The 24,580-nt window shown below is 43.5% G+C and overlaps 1 protein-coding gene across 1 annotated transcript; it reads right to left on the reverse strand.

Moving 5' to 3' along the window:
• Positions 1-12: 12 nt before the first annotated feature.
• On the reverse strand, positions 13-24,307 carry LOC110530114 (protein ABHD8). Its single transcript, XM_021612942.3, has 6 exons — positions 23,931-24,307; positions 12,560-12,611; positions 9,543-10,339; positions 8,734-8,904; positions 2,869-3,085; positions 13-2,637 (listed from the first exon to the last, which is right to left on the reverse strand). Exons 3-6 carry the CDS (start codon positions 10,328-10,330, stop codon positions 2,422-2,424), a joined length of 1,392 nt encoding a protein of 463 aa, XP_021468617.3. The 5' UTR covers positions 10,331-10,339; positions 12,560-12,611; positions 23,931-24,307; the 3' UTR covers positions 13-2,421.
• Positions 24,308-24,580: the final 273 nt, after the last annotated feature.

The raw sequence follows: 24,580 nt of genomic DNA on the forward strand, positions 1-24,580 counted from the left end.
AAAACAACCATATAATGCAAACATTTGTTTTAATTCATGCCAGGAAAGGCACATTCATACACTCAATTGAACAGTTCGATATATCAGAATTTTATATGCATATACATTCAGGCAGTGCATGAGTTCTGATGTCCATCAATAAATGTATCAATTACATTTAAACATTTTGAACCACAAATGATAGCACACTGGATAGGAACACTGACCGATTTGTATACATTTAGCGGAGGAAGCAAATGTGAGCGCCCTGCAGTCCATATTGCTGTTGGCTCAATCTATACAGTGCAAAAACAGACATTGCATCAGAAGCACTTCATGGTGGTGGACAGTCCACATTAATTCATTTTCTTTTCAACAGCTGGGTCAAACTAGTTTGTTCCTGAACCTATTTGTTTCCATTACTTATTAGTACATTATCTTAGTCTACAGTTCATAACTCCTCTTTTCTCTGTTGAAATTGCATTATCATCGTGCATCTTTTCTCAGAATAATGCATATGCAATAAACAGTGTGCAGCAGTCGAAAAGACCGAACCGGAAAAATTCCTTACTGTACTTCATACTTCTTAAATCGCAGATTAATCACACATTCTCATTATGAGACACGAAAACATTCACAAATGAGCACCTGATAATGTTATGTCCTTTAGCTTATTATCATGGTTGACCTTTGACATTGCAAGCAGTAAGCACATACAGATTGACTGGAGGGCAGTGAAGGAAAATGCTTTGCTACACTAGCTTGTAGACTGGAGAACAACATCATTCTAAATGGTGTTACATCAAATTCTGAGGTCAAACGAGTTGAACTTGCAAGATTGGACGTTTAATAACTGGCATCACTATTATTAAATAATAGTTCTGGAATACTCTTACATCATTTCGATGACTACTTTATCACTAAAGCTTTTGTCCAACTTCTTCTCTGTCCATAATGCCCCTTAGATTATACACTCAGAGGACACGGGAGGTTTTTGGATTTTTTTGACTGTCAAAGTATGTTGTCAAGAAAACCCTTGAAATATCTTTAAAAAGCCCATTCATGAAACAACTTCAAATGGTCTAGGAAGGTTAGATAATGCATACGCAAGTGTAGACACATACAGTAAGCATAGGCTTCTAAATACATAACATTGGACAACACCGCAAAATGTTCTTAAAGGCAAAATACTCCACTCCATGTTGTGCATAGATGAATCGTTAGGTTTCAAAAGCAAACCGATACCCTAAACTTCAAGCGTGAGTTAATGCACAGTGTACAGCAAAGTTGACCGATGCTGACTGTAACTGACAGATACGTAGTTTGCTCAAGGATATGTTTTAACAGCTTTCCTTTGGCCTGATGATATTTGATGAGGCTGTTGAAATTTTATGGTGAATTTGTTCAGGTGTGTGGTGTGGTGCATGTCTTTATTATGCCTGCAACATACTTTATGTAATTACTTATTGCATGTTTATTTGCCATAACAATTTCCAATCACCACTGCTTCCATCCAGTCAACACTTGAGTCTATAACCTGCTTAACCTGCGGGGCGGCAGGGTAGCCTAGTGGTTAGAGCGTTGGACTAGTAACCGGAAGTTCAAACCCCCGAGCTGACAAGGTACAAATATGTCATTCTGCCCCATGAACAGGCAGTTAACCCACTGTTCCCAGGCCGTCATTGAAAATATTTTTTTTTCTTAACTGACTTGCCTAGTTAAATAAAGGTAAAATAAAAAAATAGGGGATGATTACTGAGGATGACCTCATGCAAACTGGGCGATCTTATTCCCATAACACACCACAGTCACCCATTGGCTAGCATTTTCTGGATAGTTTATCAGTTATCCTATTTAGTTTATGGTTCACTTGAAGAGAACTCATAATATGGACCCAGTCTTGTAAGATCTTTAACTTTAAACTGATGACAGAAGGACACCAATCAGCAGTGATATATTATTCACAAGATAATGGACAATAGATAGTAAGGCAATCCACAGACCATTTAATAGTCATGCCCTCCTCACTTTGGTTGACAATGGCCCACTCACCAACCCAAGTTTGGTACTTCCGAGCATTACGAATGGATATTGTGTTTTAAAAACGTCCTCTGGACCCAAGGTCTATCTGATTACAAACACCACATTACAAACAGCACAGACAGCTGTCAAAGGGGAAACAGAAACACCTATCTCTGTCATTGTATTCGATTCCGCCTCTCTTCTTTCCATAATTTCCTGTCTTCTTTCGACAGTCCCAAATCCCATTTCAAATGCCACTCTAAGCTTGGCGCACGAGTTGCCTCCCCTCCACTTCAACAACCAACTCTGGCCCGGTTAATAACAGCTCTCAGCCTGCGAGCAGCCCTAAGACCACGTGCCACCTGCCAAAGACAGGCCCTCAGATTGGGTTTGCTCATGTAAAATGAAACTCCTTACTGGTTATTTGTCCATGGGCTTGTTTGGTTTTGGTGTCTGGATGACATCGCCATTGACCGTAACAGTCTTGTCAGGATCAGTCTTAGCTGTGTCCTTTTTGGACATGTCGGGCTCCCATAGGAAAAACTCGTGCAGGAGGGTGTTGACTGTGTCAGGGCACTCCATCATCACCATGTGACTGCCCTCCTCAATGACTTTCAGGAACGCAAACAGAAGGATCTGAAATGAAAAGGATAATAGTTACAATCAAGATAGAAAACAGTGGTACAGATTACGTTGACCATATTCAATCTAATATTAGATTAGATGAGAGGCTTGTGATATGATAGGAACTGTTCATAATTCATATCATAAAACATAAATTATATCAATTTATCTTTCGTTCATGAGTAGTAGAGCTTCTGAACTAAATTCACATGGATTGGTATTCATTCATTGATGTCTCCTTACCTCTGCCATGCGTTGGTCCTCATCCATAGGCACAAACTTGTCGTACATGCCGTGCACCAACAGGATGGGCACAGTAAGCTCAGCATGGTACACCTCATCCCCCTCGGGCCAATACTGCCCACTCATCATGGCTCGCAGCACAAATGGATTCACGTTGAAGGCATTGCCCTGCTTCAGCAGCTGCTTCTCTTTGGCTCCCTGACGGGCAAACCCAGCCCTGAACATGTTGGAAAAAGAGGTCAGACTCATAGCCCAATGATATATGTGTAATTAATTAAAATATATATATATTTTTGTATACCCTTATTTTTCCAGGTAAGTTGACTGAGAACACATTCTCATTTATAGCAACAACCTGGGGAATAGTTACAGGGGAGAGGAGGGGGGATGAATGAGCCAATTGGAAGCCATCAGTATTATCTGATATTCTAAATTCTGTGTAAATTCCCCTTACTTTGTGTATGCAGTAGTAGTTAAGCATTGACGGTGTACATCAGGGGTCCCCAATTACATTCAGCCGTGGGACGATTTTACCTTGGATGGTCAGGGAGCCAGAACATAGTTATAAATAACTTGTGCACTACAAAAAAGGTACCGCAAGAACCCCAAACAGATATATTATTTGACAAAAACAGAATAATTTCAAATCTTGATTACATGAGGATACGATCACATATGCGTCTCTATTACTTGGGAACAGATTTCCTAAATTAAAATAACTTTGAGCTGATTTCCTGGAGCCTCAAGTATAACATTTGCGTAAATATCTGCATGAGTAATTTCTGAAAAATAATGAGATTTTTCAACTTGGCGCACACTAGAGTTCGACCGACTATGATTTTTCAACGCAGATACCGATACTGATTATTGGAGGACCAAAAAAAGCATATACCGATTAATCGGATGATTTTTTTTGAAGATAGATAGATATTTGTAATAATGACAATTACAACAATACTGAATGAACAATGACTACTTTTATTTTAACTTAATATAATACATAAATCAAATCAATTCAATTTAGTGTCAAATAAATAAACATTTTCAATTTGGTTTAAATAATGCAAAAACACAGTGGTTCCTTTTAACAGTCTTCAATATTCCCAGGTAAGAAGTTTTAGGTTGTAGTTATTATAGGAATTATAGGAATTATAGTGGCGCCAGAGGAGATGGCTGCCGTTTCACGGTCTCCTAACCAATTGTGCTATTATGTGGGGGGTACACAATGCAAGAGGAGTCTTATGGCTTGGGGGTAAAAAGTGTTGACAAGCCTTTTTGTCCTAGACTTGGCACTCCGGTACCGCTTGCCGGTACCACTTGCCATGCGGTAGTAGAGAGTACAGTCTATGACTGGGGTGGCTGGGGTCTTTGACAATTTTTAGGGCCTTCCTCCGACACAGCCTGGTGTAGAGGTCCTGGATGGCAGGCAGCTTTGCCCCAGTGATGTACTGGGCCGTACGCACTACTCTCTGAAGTGTCTTGAGGTCGGAAGCCGAGCAATTGACGTACCAGGCAGAGATGCAACCGGTCAGGATGCTCTCGATGTTGCAGCTGTAGAACCTTTTGAGGATCTCAGGACCCATGCCAAATCTTTTTAGTTTCCTGAGGGGAATAGCCTTTGTCGTGCCCTCTTCACGACTGTCTTGGTGTGTTTGGACCAATCTAGTTTGTTGTTGATGTGGACACCAAGGAATTTGAAGCTCTCAACCTGCTCCACTACAGCCCCGTCGATGAGAATGGGGACGTGCTCGGTGCTCCTTTTCCTGTAGTCCACAATCATCTCCTTAGTCTTGGTTACGTTGAGGGATAGGTTGTTATTCTGGCACCACCCGGCCAGGTCTCTGACCTCCTCCCTATAGGCTGTCTCGTCGTTGATCAGGCCTACCACTGTTGTGTCGTCAGCAAACTTAATGATGGTGTTGGAGTCGTGCCTGGCCATGCAGTCGTGGGTGAACAGGGAGTACAGGAGGGGACTAAGCACGCACCCCTGGGGAGCTCCAGTGTTGAAGATCAGCGTGGCAGATGTGTTGCTACCTACCCTCACCACCTGGGGGCGGCCGGTCAGTAAGTCCAGGATCCAGTTGCAGAGGAGGTGTTTAGTCCCAGGATCCTTAGCTTGGTGATGAGCTTTGAGGGGACTATGGTGTTGAACGCTGAGGTGTAGTCAACGAACAGCTTTTTCACATAGGTGTTCCTTTTGTCCAGGTGGGAAAGGGCAGTGTGGAGTGCAATAGAGATTGCATCATCTGTGGATCTGTTTGGGCGGTATGCAAATTGGAGTGGGTCTAGGGTTTCTGGGATGGTGTTGATGTGAGCCATTACCAGCTTTTCAAAGCACTTAATGGCTATGGACGTGAGTGCTACGGGTCTGTAGTCATTTAGGCAGGTTACCTTTGTGTTCTTGGGCACAGGGACTTGAAGCATGTTGGTATTACAGACTCAATCAGGGACATGTTGAAAATGTCAGTGAAGACACCTGCCAGTTGGTCAGCACATGCCCGGAGCACACGTCTTACTCACGTCAGCTATGGAGAGCGTGATCACACTGTCGTCCGGAACAGCTGATACTCTCATGCATGCCTCAGTGTTGCTTGCCTCGAAGCGAGCATAGGAGTGATTTAGCTCGTCTGGTTGGCTCGTGTCACTGGGCAGCTCGCGGCTGTGCTTCCCTTTGTAGTCTGTAATAGTTTGCAAGCCCTGCCACATCCGACGAGCGTCAGAGCCGGTGTAGTATGATCCAATCTTAGCCCTGTATTGACGCTTTGCCTGTTTGATGGTTCGTCGCAGGGCATAGCTGGATTTCTTGTAAGCTTCCGGGTTAGAGTCCCGCAACTTGAAAGTGGCAGTTCTACCCTTTAGCTCAGTGTGAATGTTGCCTGTAATCCATGGCTTCTGGTTGGGGTATGTACGTACAGTCGCTGTGGGGACGACGTCCTCAATGCACTTATTGATAAAGCCAGTGATTGATTTGGTGTACTCCTCAATGCCATCGGAAGAATCCCGGAACATGTTCCAGTCTGTGATAGCAAAGCAGTCCTGTAGTTTACCATCTGCTTCATCTGACCATTTTTTTATAGACCGAGTCACTGGTGCTTCCTGCTTTAATTTTTGCTTGTAAGCATGAATCAGGAGGATAGAGTTGTGGTTGGATTTACCAAATGGAGGGTGAGGGAGAGCTTTTGGGTCTCTGTGTGTGGAGTACAGGTGATCTACTATTTTTTTCCCTCTGGTTGCACATTTAACATGTTGATAGAGATTTGGTAGAACTGATTTAAGTTTCCCTGCATTAAAGTCTCTGGCCACTAGAAGCGCCGCCTCTGGGTGAATGCTTTCCTGTTTGCTTATTTCCTTATACAGCTGACTAAGTGCGGTCTTAGTGCCAGCATCTGTCTGTGGTGGTAAATAAACAGACACGAAAAGTATAGCTGAGAACGCTCTAGGCAAGTAGTGTGGCCTGCAGTTTATCACAATATACTCAACTTCAGGCGAGCAAAATCTAGAGACTTCCTTAGATTTCATGCACCAGCTGTTTTTTTTACAAATATGCACTGACCGTCCCCCCTCGTCAGTGTGCTGTTCTATCCTGCCGGTGCAGCATATATCCCGCTAGCTGAATATCCATGTCGTCATTCAGCCACGATTCCGTGAAGCATAGGATATTACAGTTTTTGATGTCCCGATGGTAGGGTATTCGTGATCTTACCTCGTCTAGTTTATTGTCCAATGATTGCACGTTGGCGAGTAATATTGACGGTAACGGCAGCTTTCCTAGTAGTCTTCTGCGGGTCCAGACGAGGCATCCGGTTCTTCGTCCTCTGCGTCGCTTCCTTTTGCGAATAATTGGGAAGTCTGCCCTGTGGGGTGTTTGGAGAATATTGTGTGAGTCCTGCTTGCTGCTGTTGTTGTTGTTGAAGAAATGTTTGTCTAATCCGAGGTGAGTGATCTCTGTCCTGATATCCAGAAGCTCTTTTCTTCCGTAAAATACAGTTGCAGAAACATTATGTACAAAATAATTTACAAATATCGCTGGGGCAAAGCTGCCTGCCATCCAGGACCTCTACACCAGGCGGTGTCAGAGGAAGGCCCTAAAAATTGTCAAAGACCCCAGCCACCCCAGTCATAGACTGTTCTCTCTACTACCGCATGGCAAGTGGTACCGGCAAGCGGTACCGGAGTGCCAAGTCTAGGACAAAAAGGCTTGTCAACACTTTTTACCCCAAAGCCATAAGACTGCTGTCTATTTGCATTGTGTACCCCCCCCCCCCCCAACCCCTCTTTTACGCTGCTACTCTCTGTTTATCTTATATGCATAGTCACTTTAACTATTCATTCATGTACATACTACCTAAATTGGCCCGACCAACCAGTGCTCCCGCACATTGGCTAACCAGGCTATCTGCATTGTGTCCCACCACCCGCCAACCCCTCTTTTTACACTTCTGCTACTCTCTGTTCATCATATATGCATAGTCACTTTAACGATACCTACATGTACATACTACCTCAATAAGCCTGACTAACAGGTGTCTGTATATAGCCGTGCTACTCTTTTTTTCAAATGTCTTTTTACTGTTGTACTGTTGTTGTTTTATTTCTTTACTTACCTACACACGCGCGCGCGCACACACACACACACCTTTTTCCCCCGCACCATTGGTTAGAGCCTGTAAGTAAGCATTTCACTGTAAGGTTTACACCTGTTGTATTCGGCGCATGTGACAAATAAACTTTGATTTGAATATACCATTTGTATTTCATATACCTTTGACTATTGGATGTTCTTATAGGCACTTTAGTATTGCCAGCCTAATCTCAGGAGTTGATAGGCTTGAAGTCATAAACAGCGCTGTGCATCCATCATTGCTAAGAGCGGCTGGCAAACGCAGTAAAGTGCTGTTTGAATGACTGCTTACAAGCCTGCTGATGCCTACCACCGCTCAGTCAGTCTGCTCTATTAAATATCAGATCATATACTTAATTCTAATATAATAAACACACAGAAATTATGAGCCTTTGGTCATTAATATGGTCAAATCATTTCGAAAACAAAACGTTTATTCTTTCAGTGAAATACGGAACCCGTTCTGTATTTTATCGAATAGGTGGCAACCCTAAGTCAAAATGTTGCTGTTACATTGCACAACCTTCAATGTTGTGTCATAATTATCTAAAATTAATTAATTAATTACGGCTTTGTTAGGAAGAAATGGTCTTGGCGAGGCGGGCGGCCCAAACTGCTTGCACTGAACGCAAGAGAAGTGACACAATTTCCCTAGTTAATATTGCCTGCTAACATGAATTTCTTTCAACTACATATGCAGGTTTAAAAATATATACTTGTGTATTGATTTTAAGAAAGGCATTAATGTTTATGGTTAGGTACATTTGTGCAACAATTGTGCTTTTTTCGCGAATGCGCTTTTGTTAAATCATCACCTGTTTGGCAAAGTTAAAGTAGGCTCTGATTCGATGATCAATTAACAGGCACCGTATTGATTACATGCAACGCAGAACAAGCTAGTTAACCTAGTAATATCATCAACCATGTGAGCACATGTTCACGTCCACTTTTGTGTGAACTGGCGCACAAATGTTTTGCAGTCTATTTTGGGGGGGGGGGGGGGGTGACAAATAAAATTCCTTGTGGGCAGCCGACTATTCGGAAACCGCAGTGTACAGTATACTTTCTGTATTAAGAGTTTCTTGGTTTTGTTTTGTCTACAGCGATAGATTGGTGTTCTCTTTGTTAAGCGATGTGTTGTTATTTTGTCTACAAAATGTTGTTTTGTCTAGCAACGGGTTGTTGTTGTTTTGTCTGCACTGCAATATTTTTTTGTCTACAAAGAGATGGGATGATTTACTTACTTGAGAAAGCTCCAGGCCAGACAGGGGGAGAGGCAGTGCAGCACACAGGAAGGCAGCTGGAAGATGGAACAGAGGTTGGGCTCCAGAGCTGTGGGCCCCCCTCCATTGATCATCACCACCTTGTGAACCTGGTCTGGATACTCATGGGCCAGGAAGGTACAGAACGATACCCTGAAAGGGATATAATCAAACAAGTGAAAATAACATATTGGGAACCTGCTCTCGGATTGGTCCATTCATCCTGACATCATCATAACCCTGCTCTCTGACTGGTCGCTTCATCATGCCATCGTCATAACCCTGCTCTCTGATTGGTTCTTCTTCTTCAGACATAGTCAGGACCAGTTTATGGTGTGTTTCAGGGCATGTTCGAATTGTCACGTCTGCTCCCGCTCTTCCCTCCCCCTGGCGCTTGAGGGCGCCAGATTACCCTGCATCACGCACTCCTGCCATCCATCACCCACACCTGCCTTCCCTCGTCACTCGCATCAGCATTATTGGACTCACCTGGACTCCCTTATCTCCTGTTTATTTCCTCCCCTATATCTGTCAGTTCCCTTGCTCTGTTCCCGGCTGCTGCATTGATTGTTTTTTGTCTTAGTTTCTGTTTGCTGACGCTGTGCTTGTCTCGTGATATGTCTGTTATTTATTAAATGTTACTCCCCGTACCTACTTCGTCTCTCCAGCGTCATTCCACGTGACACAAATACTGTAATTCCTTTACTATCATGATATTCCTTCTGTTAATTGACCGAAGACATAAGATGATACTTGACCATTCATTTTATCAGAGAAGCAAGCATACTGACCCATAGGAGTGCCCGACTAGGATGTTGCGTTTACGGGCGTATTTCTTGAAGATGGCGCGCATGTCCTCTGCCAGGGCATAGAAGGTGTAGGCCGCCGTGATGTGGGGCGCTTTGCTGACCCCGTGGCCCGCCAGGTCAGGGGCGATGACCTCATACCCCAGCCGCGAGAAGAAGTCCAGCTGGCTGCCCCAGATGTCCAGCGAGCCGCCTACCCCATGTACGAAAAAGAGTGCCACATCCGAGTGTGTCCCCTTGCAGCTGGAGATCTCCCTCTCCGAGTCAATCATCAATGTGCGCTTAGGCTTGCGATGGCGCCGGCGAGGAGGCGCCGCGGGTTTCTGATCCCCGACCGTGGGTAGAGGAGGCGTGGGTTTGGGTTCAGGGGAGGTGGGCACTTCCTTATAGTCGGCCAGTTCCACCTCCACGGTGCTATAGGGCTCTAGGTCACCATCCTGGCACTGGAGGATCTGCGAGTGCAGCACGTCGCCCAGGTTCTCAATGACTAGCTGGCCGTTGCGGTAGACAGTGATCTTGCGCTTGCAGTGCACACTGCTGCTGCTGTTGCTTCCACTGCCCTTCTCCTGCTCTGGCTCCTTTACCTGGTCCTCCTCCGTTACCACCGATGACTGCCGCTCAGGGATGATGTGGCGAACCCTTAGGACTCTCCCGGGCTTCACCTCCACAAACTCAAAGGTGTCCTCTGAGCCAGCTGACTCGACGGGCATCACCAGGCTGGCAGCCTTCCCAGTCAGACAGCACAGGATCCCGTCTGTAATGCTGGTCAGCATAGTGCCTGCCTGCAGAGACACATACCCATGAGGAATGTCAATGAGCAATCTTAACAAAACCAACACGGCGTGATTGATTATGCTTGAAAAAAGAACAAAATGTTATGCTATGTACTGTGGTAAGAACATGAGGTAAGTGTTTTGTATGCATAATATTGTGAATAACATTAGTTATTTCATATTAAAATACAACACAGTCCCCATTTTGGTTTGAGACAAAGTCTTAGGTTGGAACTTACAAACATAAGACACTGCTCAAAAAAATAAAGGGAACACTTAAACAACACAAATGTAACTCCAAGTCAATCACACTTCTGTGAAATCAAACTGTCCACTTAGGAAGCAACACTGATTGACAATACATTTCACATGCTGTTGTGCAAATGGAATAGACAACAGGTGGAAATTATAGGCAATTAGCAAGACACTCCCAATAAAGGAGTGGTTCTGCAGGTGGCAACCACAGACCACTTCTCAGTTCCTATGCTTCCTGGCTGATGTTTTTGTCACTTTTGAATGCTGGCGGTGCTTTCACTCTAGTGGTAGCATGAGACGGAGTCTACAACCCACACAAGTGGCTCAGGTAGTGCAGCTCATCCAGGATGGCACATCAATGCGAGCTGCGGCAAGACGGTTTGCTGTGTCTGTCAGCGTAGTGTCCAGAGCATGGAGGCGCTACCATGAGACAGGCCAGTACATCAGGAGACGTGGAGGAGGCCGTAGGAGGGCAACAACCCAGCAGCAGGACCGCTACCTCCGTCTTTGTGCAAGGAGGAGCAGGAGAAGCACTGCCAGAGCCCTGCAAAATGACCTCCAGCAGGCCACAAATGTGCATGTGTCTGCTAAAACGGTCAGAAACAGACTCCATGAGGGTGGTATGAGGGCCCGACGTCCACAGGTGGGTGTTGTGCTTACAGCCCAACACCGTGCAGGACTTTTGGCATTGGCCAGAGAACACCAAGATTGGCAAATTCGCCACTGGCGCCCTGTGCTCTTCACAGATGAAAGCAGGTTCACACTGAGCACGTGACAGAGTCTGGAGACGCCGTGGAGAACATTCTGCTGCCTGCAACATCCTCTAGCATGACCGGTTTGGCGGTGGGTCAGTCATGGTGTGGGGTGGCATTTCTTTGGGGGGGCCGCACAGCCCTCCATGTGCTCGCCAGAGGTAGCCTGACTGCCATTAGGTACCGAGATGAGATCCTCAGACCCCTTGTGAGACCATATGCTGGTGCGGTTGGCCCTGGGTTCCTCCTACTGCAAGACAATGCTAGACCTCATGTGGCTGGAGTGTGTCAGCAGTTCCTGCAAGAGGAAGGCATTCATGCTATGGACTGGCCCGCCCTTTCCCCAGACCTGAATCCAATTGAGCACATCTGGGACATCATGTCTCGCTCCATCCACCAACGCCACGTTGCACCACAGACTGTCCAGGAGTTGACGGATGCTTTAGTCCAGGTCTGGGAGGAGATCCCTCAGGAGACCATCCGCCACCTCATCAGGAGCATGCCCAGGTGTTGTAGGGAGGTCATACAGGCACGTGGAGGCCACACACACTACTGAGCCTCATTTTGACTTGTTTTAAGGACATTACATCAAAGTTGGATCAGCCTGTAGTGTGGTTTTCCACTTTAATTTTGAGTGTCACTCCAAATCCAGACCTCCATGGGTTGATAAAAATTATCAATGGAAATCAAATTTGTGTGATTTTGTTGTCAGCACATTCAAATATGTAAAGAAAAAAGTATTTAATAAGAATATTTCATTCATTCAGATCTAGGATGTGTTATTTTAGTGTTCCCTTTATTTTTTGAGCAGTGTATAAGAACAAAACAGTAAAAAGTGCCCCAGAAGGGGTGCTGTGAGTTTCCATTATTGTTCTGACCGTACACATTCTCTCCATACATCACAACACATAATAGGAACGACCTGGTAGGCTTAACAGACAACAAAGATCAACAGACATCTTTGAACTAAAAGATCCCAATGGCTCTCACCACAACAATTCACCACACGAAAAAAACAACAAAACAGTTGTTTGAACCTGATATATGCTCCATGATAAACACGCTAGGGTTTCTCAATAATTAAGCTTTCAATTAAAATACTCACCAGCATAAATGACCAGTTTAACATTGGGTTCAAAGTCAGTCCATGGACAACAGTAACACAATACCTGCGTTGAAATTAGTTTCAGTGTGAAGAAGCAGAAACAATTGACATACTGACCTAGTCAAAAATCGAAGAATGGTCACGGCTCTTCCAAAATGGCCCCTGGTCCCTAGAGTATAAATAGAATGTCAGAAATGGCACAGCGGGGTTCATGACAACTGCTCACTCTATGTATTACATGTGCCAATGGAGTTTGGTTATTAGTACACCAGCACACGATGGTGTTTTCCAGGATGGTTATGTCCTGTCATGGCTCAAGAGGTTTTTGGCAGTCTGGTAAATTGAGAATTTCATGTCACACGGTTTAAATATAGGCACACAGATTATCAAGGGGAAGCAGAGCAGAAGTGTCATATCTACAGCATGTTTTGGAACTTAGATAAAGGCTTTATGGTTTCCTATGTTACTGTGTCTCCACTAACTAAACAGAATATAAACTGCTGCTTGTGTTCTATTATTCAATTATTATTATTATTCAATCTTATGTAAAGTTGGAGTATATGATCTATCTATGCTCAGATTATGATCCCTACAATGCTAGACATCTGATTGAATTGCATTTCTAGTCAACAAGGTTCACCGATATTATTAGATCATGCTCATCGCTACAGTCGGTGAGGCCTGGGGAAAAGTGCGGCAGCCATTTTCAAACCTCAGAAAAGTGTTGGCTACAGAGAAGGGAGGCTTTTCTAATGATGAGTTTGTGGAAACCCTTCATATAAAAGCTGACCTGACACACTGGCTTTAATCAACACATATTTCTCTCCTGGTATTCACTCCAAGAAACACCATTGACTTATATACATGTCAAGCCACACACACAAACACACTAATAATGGCAGAGCTCTGATTAATGTCCATTCCTCTCTCACTCACCCACCTCCAATCACCTTCAACCCCGGATTCATATTCTAGATTCATACATTATTTATTCACAGTGAGGGGAGATGTCTAAATTCAATCAAATACCATTTTATTTTATACCACATACGCATGGTTAGCAGATGTTATTGCGAGTGCAGTGAAATGCTTATGCTTCTAGATCCAACAGTGCAGCAGTATCTAAACAGGTAATATCTAACAATTCCACAACAAAACCCAAGAGGCCCATGATCACTCTGGATGAACTGCAGAGATCTACAGCTGAGGTGGGAGACTCTGTCCATAGGACAACAATCAGTCGTATATTGCACAAATCTGGCCTTTATGGAAGAGTGGCAAGAAGAAAGCCATTTCTTAATATATCCATAAAAAGTGTTGTTTAAAGTTTGCCACAAGCCACCTGGGAGTCACACCAAACATGTGGAAGAAGGTGCTCTGGTCAGATGAAACCAAAATTGAACTGTTTGGCAACAATGCAAAACGTTATGTTTGGCGTAAAAGCAACACACCATCCCCACTGTCAAACATGGTGGTGGCAGCATCATGGTTTGGGCCTGCTTTTCTTCAGCAGGGACAGGGAAGATGGTTAAAATTGATGGGAAGATGGATGGAGCCAAATACAGGACCATTCTGGAAGAAAACCTGATGGAGTCTGCAAAAGACCTGAGACTGGGATGGAGATTTGTCTTCCAACAAGACAATGATCCAAAACATAAAGCAAAATCTACAATGGAATGGTTCAAAAATAAACATATCCAGGTGTTAGAATGGCCAAGTCAAAGTCCAGACCTGAATCCAATCGAGAATCTGTGGAAAAAACTGAAAACTGCTGTTCACAAATGCTCTCCATCCAACCTCACTGAGCTCGAGCTGTTTTGCAAGGAGGAATGGGAAAAATTTTCAGTCTCTCGATGTGCAAAACTGATAGAGACATACCCCAAGTGACTTACAGCTGTAATCGCAGCAAAAGGTGGCGCTACAAAATATTAACTTAAGGGGGCTGAATAATTTTGCACGCCCAATTTTTCAGTTTTTGATTTGTTAAAAAAGTTTGAAATATCCAATAAATGTCGTTCCACTTCATGATTGTGTGCCACTTGTTGTTGATTCTTCACAAAAAAATACAGTTTTATATCTTTATGTTTGAAGCCTGAAATGTGGCAAAAGGTCGCAAAGTTCAAAGGGGCCGAATACTTTCGCAAGGCACTGTACACATGAGATGAGTAATGCAATATATGTAAACATTCTTAAAGTGGCATTATTAAAGTGACTAGTGTTCCATTTATTAAAGTGGCCAATGATATCAAGTCTGTAGGTAGGCAGCTGCCTCTCTGTGCTAGTGGTGGCTGTTTAACAATATGATGGCCTTGAGATAGAGAGATTGAAAACCAGCTTCTGTCACAGCTTTGATGCACTTGTACTGACCTTGCCTTCTGGATGGAAGTGGGGTGAACAGGTAGTGGCTTGGGTGGTTATTGTCCATGATTATCTTATATGCCTTCCTGTGACATTGTGTGTTGTAGGTGTCCTGGAGGGCAGGTAGTTTGCCACCGGTGATGCGTTGTGCAGACCGCACCACCTTCTGGAGAGCCCTGCGGTTGTGGGCGGTGCAGTTGTCGTACCAGGCGGTGATACAGCCCGACAGAATGCTCTCAATTGTGCATCTGTAAAAGCTTGTGAGGGTTTTTGGTGACAAGTCAAATTTATTCAGCCTCCTGAGGTTGAAGAGGCGCTGTTGCGCCTTCTTCACCACACTGTCTGTGTGGGTGTACCATTTCAGTTTATCGGTGATATGTACACCCTGGAACTTAACTTGCCACCTTCTCCACTGCTGTCCCATCGATGTGGATGGGGGGTGCTCATCTGCTGTTTCCTGAAGTCAAAGATCATATCTTTTGTTTTGCTGACATTGAGTGAGAGGGTGTTTTCCTGACATCACCCTCTGAGGGCCCTCACCTCCTCCCTGTAGGCTGTTTCGTCGTTGTTGGTAATCAAGCTGTTACGGATACAGGTATCCTGTGTCTGTGTGTGTATCCTGTGTGTTTCTTTTCTCTCCTTCACAGGTGAAAATCATCACTCCCCAATCAGTCAACAATCAATCATCAATCAGAAGACACACCTCCTCCTGTTTCCTACCCTATCACAGTTCCTTTCCCTTGGTTTAAAAACCCCATCTGTTGTTTGCTCTAGAGCTCAATCTCTCTGTAAATGCCATGTATGTAGATCTCTCTGTCAGTTACACCAGCCCAAATTATTGTGGGAAGATTGTGGAAGGCTACCCGAAATGTTTGACCCAAGTTAAAAAATGTATAAGCAATGCTACCGAATACTAATTGAGTGTATGTAAACTTCTGACCAACTGGGAATGTGATGAAATAAATAAAAGAGGAAATAAATCATTCTCTCTACTATTATTCTGACATTTCACATTCTTAAAATAAAGTGGTGATCCTAACTGACCTAAGACAGGGAATTTTTACTAGGATTAAATGTCAGGAATTGTGAAAAACTTAGTTTAAATGTATTTGAGTAAGGTACACTTCCGACTTTAATTGTATGCTTGCTCTGAGAATGTGATCCGGAGCCTATTCACGAATGGTGTGACGCAATTGTGGAGCCTCTGGAGGCTTGCGGAGGCATAATTGAGCTCCGTACCGCATTGCCGTGTGCATCCCAAATGTATTAATAATGCGGAGGGCTCCGTATAACTCCACATTGACATGACTGTTTGACGGTAGGTGGGGGAGAGAGGTCCTGTATAAACATAAATTCACATCCTTGAATACTTATTTCACAACAACTCTGCTACGTGAAGAGCAAAAAGTATGTTTGCTCTGACTTCTGCATCGGAGTAAATGCAGTACGGCTACTGCAGACATCGGATTGGCCATGCAGAGCCTTTAAGTCTCATTGATCTCTACACATCTACAGTACCAGTCACTGGGTACTCATTACAAGAAAATTGTAAATTTTTATATTTTCTACATTGTAGAAAAATAGTGAAGACATCAAAACTATGAAATAACACATATGGAATCATGTAGTTACTAAAAAAGCATTAAACAAATCAAAATATATTTCATATTTTATATTCTTCAAAGTAGCAACCCTTAGCCTTGATGACAGCTTTGCACACTCTTGGCATTCTCTCAACCAGCTTCACCTGGAATGCTTTTCCAACCGTCTTGAAGGAGTTCCCACATATGCTGAGCACTTGTTGGCTGCTTTTCCTTCACTCTGCGGTCCAACTCATCCCAAACCATCTCAATTGGGTTGAGGTCAGGTGATTGTGGAGGGCAGGTCATCTGATGCAGCACCCCATTACTCTCCTTCTTGGTCAAATAGCCCTTACACAACCTGGAGGTGTGTTGGGTCATTGTCCTGTTGAAAAACAAATGATAGTCCCACTAAACGCAAACCAGATGGGATGGCGTGTTGCTGCAGAATGCTGTGGTAGCCATTCTGAATTAGTGTGCCTTGAAGTATAAATAAATCACAGACAGGGTCACCAGCAAAGCACCCCACACCATCACACCACCTCCTTCATGCTTCAAGGTGGGAAGCACACATGCGGAGATAATCCGTTCACCTACTCTGCGTCTCACAAAGACACGGTAGGTTGAAACCAGAAATCTCAAATTTTGACTCATCAGACCAAAGGACATATTTGCACTGGTCTAATGTCCACTGCTCGTGTTTCTTGGCTCAATCAAGCCTCTTCTTATTATTGGTGTAGTAGTTTCTTTGCTGCAATTCGGCCATGAAGGCCTGATTCACGCAGTCTCCTCTGAACAGTTGATGTTGAGATGCGTCTGTTACTTGAACTCTGTGAAGCATTTATTTGGGCTGCGATTTCTGGTAAGTAGGGTACATGGCTGGTAACTCTTATGAACTTATCCTCTGCAGCAGAGGTAACTCTGGGTCTTCCTTTCCTGTGGCGATCCTCATGAGAAACAGTTTCATCATAGTCATATTATATATTCATCATATTACATTAGATTAGATCGCTCTCCAAGATCGCATAGCAGTTCAGACGTCTTTTGTCCTCGTCTTGTCGTGTCCTGTATATATATATATTTACAACTTTTTTCACATACATTTTATTTTTATTTTCCATCAACTCATCTTCTAAACACTTTCCTGCAACCAGCCTCACCAATTTATATTCATAAAAAAGTATTATTTACCTCAGATCTGTAATCCTCCAAGAAGCTAGCCAGAAACTCCAAGAAGCTAGCCAGAAACTAGCCAGAAGCTAGCCAGGAGATAGCCCAGAAGCTAATCCAGAAGCTAATCAGAAGCTAGTTAGCTTCTTTACTGGCAAATTGTTAGTATTCAGCTAACTACGGTTTGTGGTCATCAGCTATCCTTTAGCTCGAAAATCTATCAAAAATCTATCGCCAGTTTTGTACGGCGCAGCGCGGCTCGGAACATACCGGACCAATTTTTCTCTCCATGTCCCTGGATTTCAACTGCTCTCTGGACATTCATACCCGGATCTCACAGCTAGCTAGCTGCTATCCGTGTGACAGTCGGCTTTCGTCGATTCCGGAGCAAACATCGATTGTTCCGGTGCTAGCCAGCTCCGTCAATCACTCCTGAGTTCCATCATTCACTCCTGGGCTGCAGTCACCTATCCGGACCCGTTTTACTGCCTACGCGGAGCCCCACCGGGCCTTCACAACTGGACTGCCGACGTTATCTACCTGAAGGAGATCCGGCTGGCTCCTCCGTCGCGACGTTACCTGAACGCCCATCTGCGGCCCGCTAACCGTTAGCTGTCTTACCGGCTGCTATCCGAATAGACAATCGGACAATTTATTTATTTTTATTATTATTATGTTTTCTTCTCGGGACTCTATAACTATATCTATTGTTCTTATTTTTGTTGTTGTTGTGTGATTTGGATTAATCCCCTCTACCACACGGAACCCCACTAATCTACTGACCGAACGCAAGAGGTGGCTAACAACAGACCTCCATCCTATGCTAGCTTGCTACCGATGGCCTGGCTAGCTGTCTAAATCGCCGTGACCCTCAACCAACCTCTCCACTCACTGGACCCTTTTGATCACTCAACTAAGCATGCCTCTCCTTAATGTCAATATGTCTTGTCCATTGCTGTTCTGGTTAGTGTTTATTGGCTTATTTCACTGTAGAGCCTCTAGTCCTGCTCACTATACCTTATCCAACCTATTAGTTCCACCACCCACACATGCAATGACATCTCCTGGTTTCAATGATGTTTCTAGAGACAATATCTCTCTCTTCATCACTCAATACCTAGGTTTACCTCCACTGTATTCACATCCTACCTTACCTTTGTCTGTACATTATACCTTGATGCTATTTTATCGCCCCCAGAAACCTCCTTTTACTCTCTGTTCCAGACGTTCTAGACGACCAATTCTTATTGCTTTTAGCCGCACCCTTATTCTACTCCTCCTATGTTCCTCTGGCGATGTAGAGGTGAATCCAGGCCCTGCAGTGCCTAGCTCCACTCCTATTCCCCAGGCGCTCTCTTTTGACGACTTCTGTAACCGTAATAGCCTTGGTTTCATGCATGTTAACATTAGAAGCAAATATAGCCTGCAGAGTTCTGTCCTACTATCCAGGTCTGTACCCAAACAATTTGAACTTCTACTTTTAAAAATCCACCTCTCTAAAAACAAGTCTCTCACCGTTGCCGCCTGCTATAGACCACCCTCTGCCCCCAGCTGTGCTCTGGACACCATATGTGAACTGATTGCCCCCCTTCTATCTATCTTCTATCTATCTTCAGAGCTCGTGCTGCTAGGCGACCTAAACTGGAACATGCTTAACACCCCAGCCATCCTACAATCTAAACTTGATGCCCTCAATCTCACACAAATTATCAATGAACCTACCAGGTACCTCCCCAAAGCCTTAAACACGGGCACCCTCATAGATATCATCCTAACCAACTTCCCCTCTAAATACACCTCTGCTGTCTTCAACCAAGATCTCAGCGATCACTGCCTCATTGCCTGCATCCGTAATGGGTCAGCGGTCAAACGACCTCCTCTCATCACTGTAAACGCTCCCTGAAACACTTCAGCGAGCAGGCCTTTCTAATCGACCTGGCCGGGGTATCCTGGAAGGATATTGACCTCATCCCGTCAGTAGAGGATGCCTGGATATTTTTAAAAAATGCCTTCCTAACCATCTTAAATAAACATGCCCCATTCAAGAAATTTAGAACCAGGAACAGATATAGCCCTTGGTTCTCCCCAGACCTGACTGCCCTTAACCAACACAAAAACATCCTATGGCGTTCTGCATTAGCATCGAACAGCCCCCGTGATATGCAGCTGTTCAGGGAAGCTAGAAACCATTATACACAGGCAGTTAGAAAAGCCAAGGCTAGCTTTTTCAAGCAGAAATGTGCTTCTTGCAACACTAACTCAAAAAAGTTCTGGGACACTGTAAAGTCCATGGAGAATAAGAACACCTCCTCCCAGCTGCCCACTGCACTGAAGATAGGAAACACTGTCACCACTGATAAATCCACCATAATTGAACATTTCAATAAGCATTTTTCTACTGCTGGCCATGCTTTCCACCTGGCTACTCCTACCCCTGTCAACAGCACTACACCCCCAACAGCAACTCGCCCAAGCCTTCCCCATTTCTCCTTCTCCCAAATCCATTCAGCTGATGTTCTGAAAGAGCTGCAAAATCTGGACCCCTACAAATCAGCCGGGCTAGACAATCTGGACCCTTTCTTTCTAAAATTATCTGCCGAAATTGTTGCCACCCCTATTACTAGCCTGTTCAACCTCTCTTTCGTGTCGTCTGAGATTCCCAAAGATTGGAAAGCAGCTGCGGTCATCCCCCTCTTCAAAGGGGGGGACACTCTTGACCCAAACTGCTACAGACCTATATCTATCCTACCATGCCTTTCTAAGGTCTTCGAAAGCCAAGTCAACAAACAGATTACCGACCATTTCGAATCTCACCATACCTTCTCTGCTATGCAATCTGGTTTCAGAGCTGGTCATGGGTGCACCTCAGCCACGCTCAAGGTCCTAAACGATATCTTAACCGCCATCGATAAGAAACATTACTGTGCAGCCGTATTCATTGATCTGGCCAAGGCTTTCGACTCTGTCAATCACCACATCCTCATCGGCAGACTGAACAGCCTTGGTTTCTCAAATGATTGCCTCGCCTGGTTCACCAACTACTTCTCTGATAGAGTTCAGTGTGTCAAATCGGAGGGTCTGTTGTCCGGACCTCTGGCAGTCTCTATGGGGGTGCCACAGGGTTCAATTCTTGGACCGACTCTCTTCTCTGTATACATCAATGAGGTCGCTCTTGCTGCTGGTGAGTCTCTGATCCACCTCTACGCAGACGACACCATTCTGTATACTTCCGGCCCTTCTTTGGACACTGTGTTAACAACCCTCCAGGCAAGCTTCAATGCCATACAACTCTCCTTCCGTGGCCTCCAATTGCTCTTAAATACAAGTAAAACTAAATGCATGCTCTTCAACCGATCGCTACCTGCATCTACCCGCCTGTCCAACATCACTACTCTGGACGGCTCTGACTTAGAATACGTGGACAACTACAAATACTTAGGTGTCTGGTTAGACTGTAAACTCTCCTTCCAGACCCATATCAAACATCTCCAATCCAAAGTTAAATCTAGTATTGGCTTCCTATTTCGCAACAAAGCATCCTTCACTCATGCTCACCCTTGTAAAACTGACCATCCTACCAATCCTCGACTTTGGCGATGTCATTTACAAAATAGCCTCCAATACCCTACTCAACAAATTGGATGCAGTCTATCACAGTGCAATCCATTTTGTCACCAAAGCCCCATATACTACCCACCATTGCGACCTGTACGCTCTCGTTGGCTGGCCCTCGCTGCATACTCGTCGCCAAACCCACTGGCTCCATGTCATCTACAAGACCCTGCTAGGTAAAGTCCCCCCTTATCTCAGCTCGCTGGTCACCATAGCATCTCCCACCTGTAGCACACGCTCCAGCAGGTATATCTCTCTAGTCACCCCCAAAACCAATTCTTTCTTTGGCCGCCTCTCTTTCCAGTTCTCTGCTGCCAATGACTGGAACGAACTACAAAAATCTCTGAAACTGGAAACACTTATCTCCCTCACTAGCTTTAAGCACCAACTGTCAGAGCAGCTCACAGATTACTGCACCTGTACATAGCCCACCTATAATTTAGCCCAAACAACTACCTCTTTCCCAACTGTATTTAATTTATTTATTTATTTTGCTCCTTTGCACCCCATTATTTTTATTTCTACTTTGCACATTCTTCCATTGCAAAACTACCATTCCAGTGTTTTACTTGCTATATTGTATTTACCTTGCCACCATGGCCTTTTTTGCCTTTACCTCCCTTCTCACCTCATTTGCTCACATTGTATATAGACTTGTTTATACTGTATTATTGACTGTATGTTTGTTTTACTCCATGTGTAACTCTGTGTCGTTGTATCTGTCGAACTTCTTTGCTTTATCTTGGCCAGGTCGCAATTGTAAATGAGAACTTGTTCTCAACTTGCCTACCTGGTTAAATAAAGGTAAAATAAATAAAATAAATAAATAAATAGTGCATTTGCTATTTGGCAAAAGGCCACAGAGCCCTGTGTCTTGTGCACTTTGTTTAGAAAATCGACAACATTGTTTCAGAAAATGCTTGTACACAATCGAGAAAAACTATGAAAATTAGGTGCACAGGCAAGTGAGCAAAGGAAAGTTAATGAAGTTCATTTTAACACACATATGGGAAATCGGAAAGCAGGTCATGGGGAGAGAGGAGGGGGCATTGATCCTGGTAAATGATGCCTCTGCATGAGGTGCAGTTTACTGCTCACTGTTTCTATGCATCCACACACACAGGGGAGCTCATTAACGTATTGAAATGGCACACAGGGATCAATGTCTGGCTGAGAGGGGTAGAACAAGGAGAGAAGGAAAAAGGGAGGGAGAGAGGGGAGAGAGAGAGAGAGAATTTATTGAGAATGTTGTGAAGGTTGGTGCATCCTGTACTATCCTGTTTCATGAGCCAAGTGAATTTTGAGATGTCCCTTCCTTGGTGGATCAAAATGGGGTAGAACAAGGAGCAGTGCTCTACGAGCAGTGAGGACGTCATTAATCATACGATCAAATGCTACCATCACAATATTCATTAGACACAGCTGGCCTCTAAATCATTGCAATACGTTTAGGGGTAAGGATACTGAGGACGTCATTAATCATACGATCAAATGCTACCATCACAATATTCATTAGACACAGGGAAGTCCACCTCCAACATACTTTCTGTTCAGGCTTATATCAAACCTGATATGATTGGATGATGATAACCTCAATATGATATTGTACACAGTATCTGTGTATAGACATATATGCCTGTCTGGGCTTTCATAGTGCTTACACACTATGATTTAAATCATAGTGTGTAAGCACTATGAAAGCCCAGACAGGCATATATGTCTATACACAGATACTGTGTCTACCAATATCATATTGAGGTTATCATCATCCAATCATATCAGGTTTGATATAAGCCTGAACAGAAAGTATGTTGGAGGTGGACTTCCCTCCAGGGGATTTTTATTTATTTTACCTCTAGGCAAGTCAGTTAAGAACAAATTCTTATTTTCAATGACGGCCTGCGAGGAGACTTGCACTACCCTCCAAGATCACTACATTACTCCACAACCAGAGATTAAAATGCAAAAGGCCATCCGACTCAACGTTCCTTGCCATATAAATCCCACTGTCACATTAAGGTTGAATATGAAAGTGAGAATTGAATATGATTGAGTTTTCCAGTGGACTGCCCTAAATGCTCTCAACCATGTTATTCAGCCATTTTACTATTTGATCTGCAATGCAGAATTAGGTTGATTATCCAAGCGTCATGTTTAACACACATTTGGTACACTATGTGCTCTACTTTTCCACCCACACAGTACATCAATACATTCTGATACATATATCTACAGTATTCAAAATACAAATGTGTAATTCATAACTAGTTGAATTATGTTGGTACTAGGGCATAACACTACCTGTAGACATCAGAAATTACATAATGTACCATTCAGAGCAGACAAATTAAGTCTTAGCCAAATGAGCATGCATACATTATTTTTTCACAACTGTTATGAAATATTTAACCATTTGCAAGCTGGACTGGACACTACTGTTGCCTATGGGACGTGATATATATATATATATATATATATATATATATATATATATATATATATATATATATATATATATATATATATATATATATATATATATTTTTTTTTTTTTTTTCCCCAACAACATAAATCAATATTGAGTGGGTGTGTTGCGCAATGTATGTCACAATGCCAACGCATTATGATTGACGTCTATTTATCTGAATTCCCATTATGAAATCTCAAATATTCTGTTCTAGGTATGGTATCAACATAAAACCCCCTCCCCGGTAATTGCCATACAACGTTTGCTGATGCATATGTCTATTTTCGAACCAAATCCTTACCTTACTGATGATTAAGGATGAGAAATAGGATGCTCCTCTCCCATAATACGCTAGTCAATAGCTTGATAATAATTAACTGCAGTTGAAAATCTGTTGCATTGGTATAATTCAAACGCAATCTGCAATATGATAATTGGGCATCTGCATATGGTTTACATTTTACTAATCAACAAATATAATAAGGCTTTAAATCTAATTAATGCACACTAGGTAGGTGTGCCCATTTAAATTTGAAAATGCCCATGCTGATGATAGATTAATGCTCTTTTGAACAGCATCGTTCGGCGTTGCGCACACGGGCGAGATTCTACCAACCCTTTTGGTCTTGTTGTATTCTGGTTGTACTCAGCCTCTTCGGAATTTTCCTGTCAACTTCCTTCTGCATTTGAATGACAAGAAAGATAGCGAATAGGCTACAAACCTTAGTCCTACGAAAGCCAATAGGATGTATTGTATTCCAGTTGCTAAACCCGAGTGGGTAAGGTAACAACAGATTCCCATACCGTGTGTGTGTTACCAAGCAATTGTACTGTACCAAATAGGCTATAATACAAATGCAAAACTTTGAATGTAGCCTTATATGCATCAATACTTTTTATTGATGATATCTGAAAGAAAAAAATAATGGATAATAATATTCTTGGTTTGTA

The sequence above is a fragment of the Oncorhynchus mykiss genome, chromosome 8, assembly GCF_057628025.1.
Source record: "Oncorhynchus mykiss isolate SJ-2025 chromosome 8, ASM5762802v1, whole genome shotgun sequence".
NCBI classification, from domain to species: Eukaryota; Metazoa; Chordata; class Actinopteri; order Salmoniformes; family Salmonidae; genus Oncorhynchus; species Oncorhynchus mykiss.

Bases quoted from the DNA above. Each gene is read 5' to 3' on its own strand.
- LOC110530114 (XM_021612942.3), bottom strand. From the start codon at position 10,330: ATGCTGACCAGCATTACAGACGGGATCCTGTGCTGTCTGACTGGGAAG. The intron at 3,086-8,733 runs GTAAGTAAATCA...CAACATGTTCAG, and splicing joins CTGGCCTGGAGCTTTCTCAA to GGCTGGGTTTGCCCGTCAGG. The intron at 2,638-2,868 runs GTAAGGAGACAT...TTTTCATTTCAG, and splicing joins AGGACCAACGCATGGCAGAG to ATCCTTCTGTTTGCGTTCCT.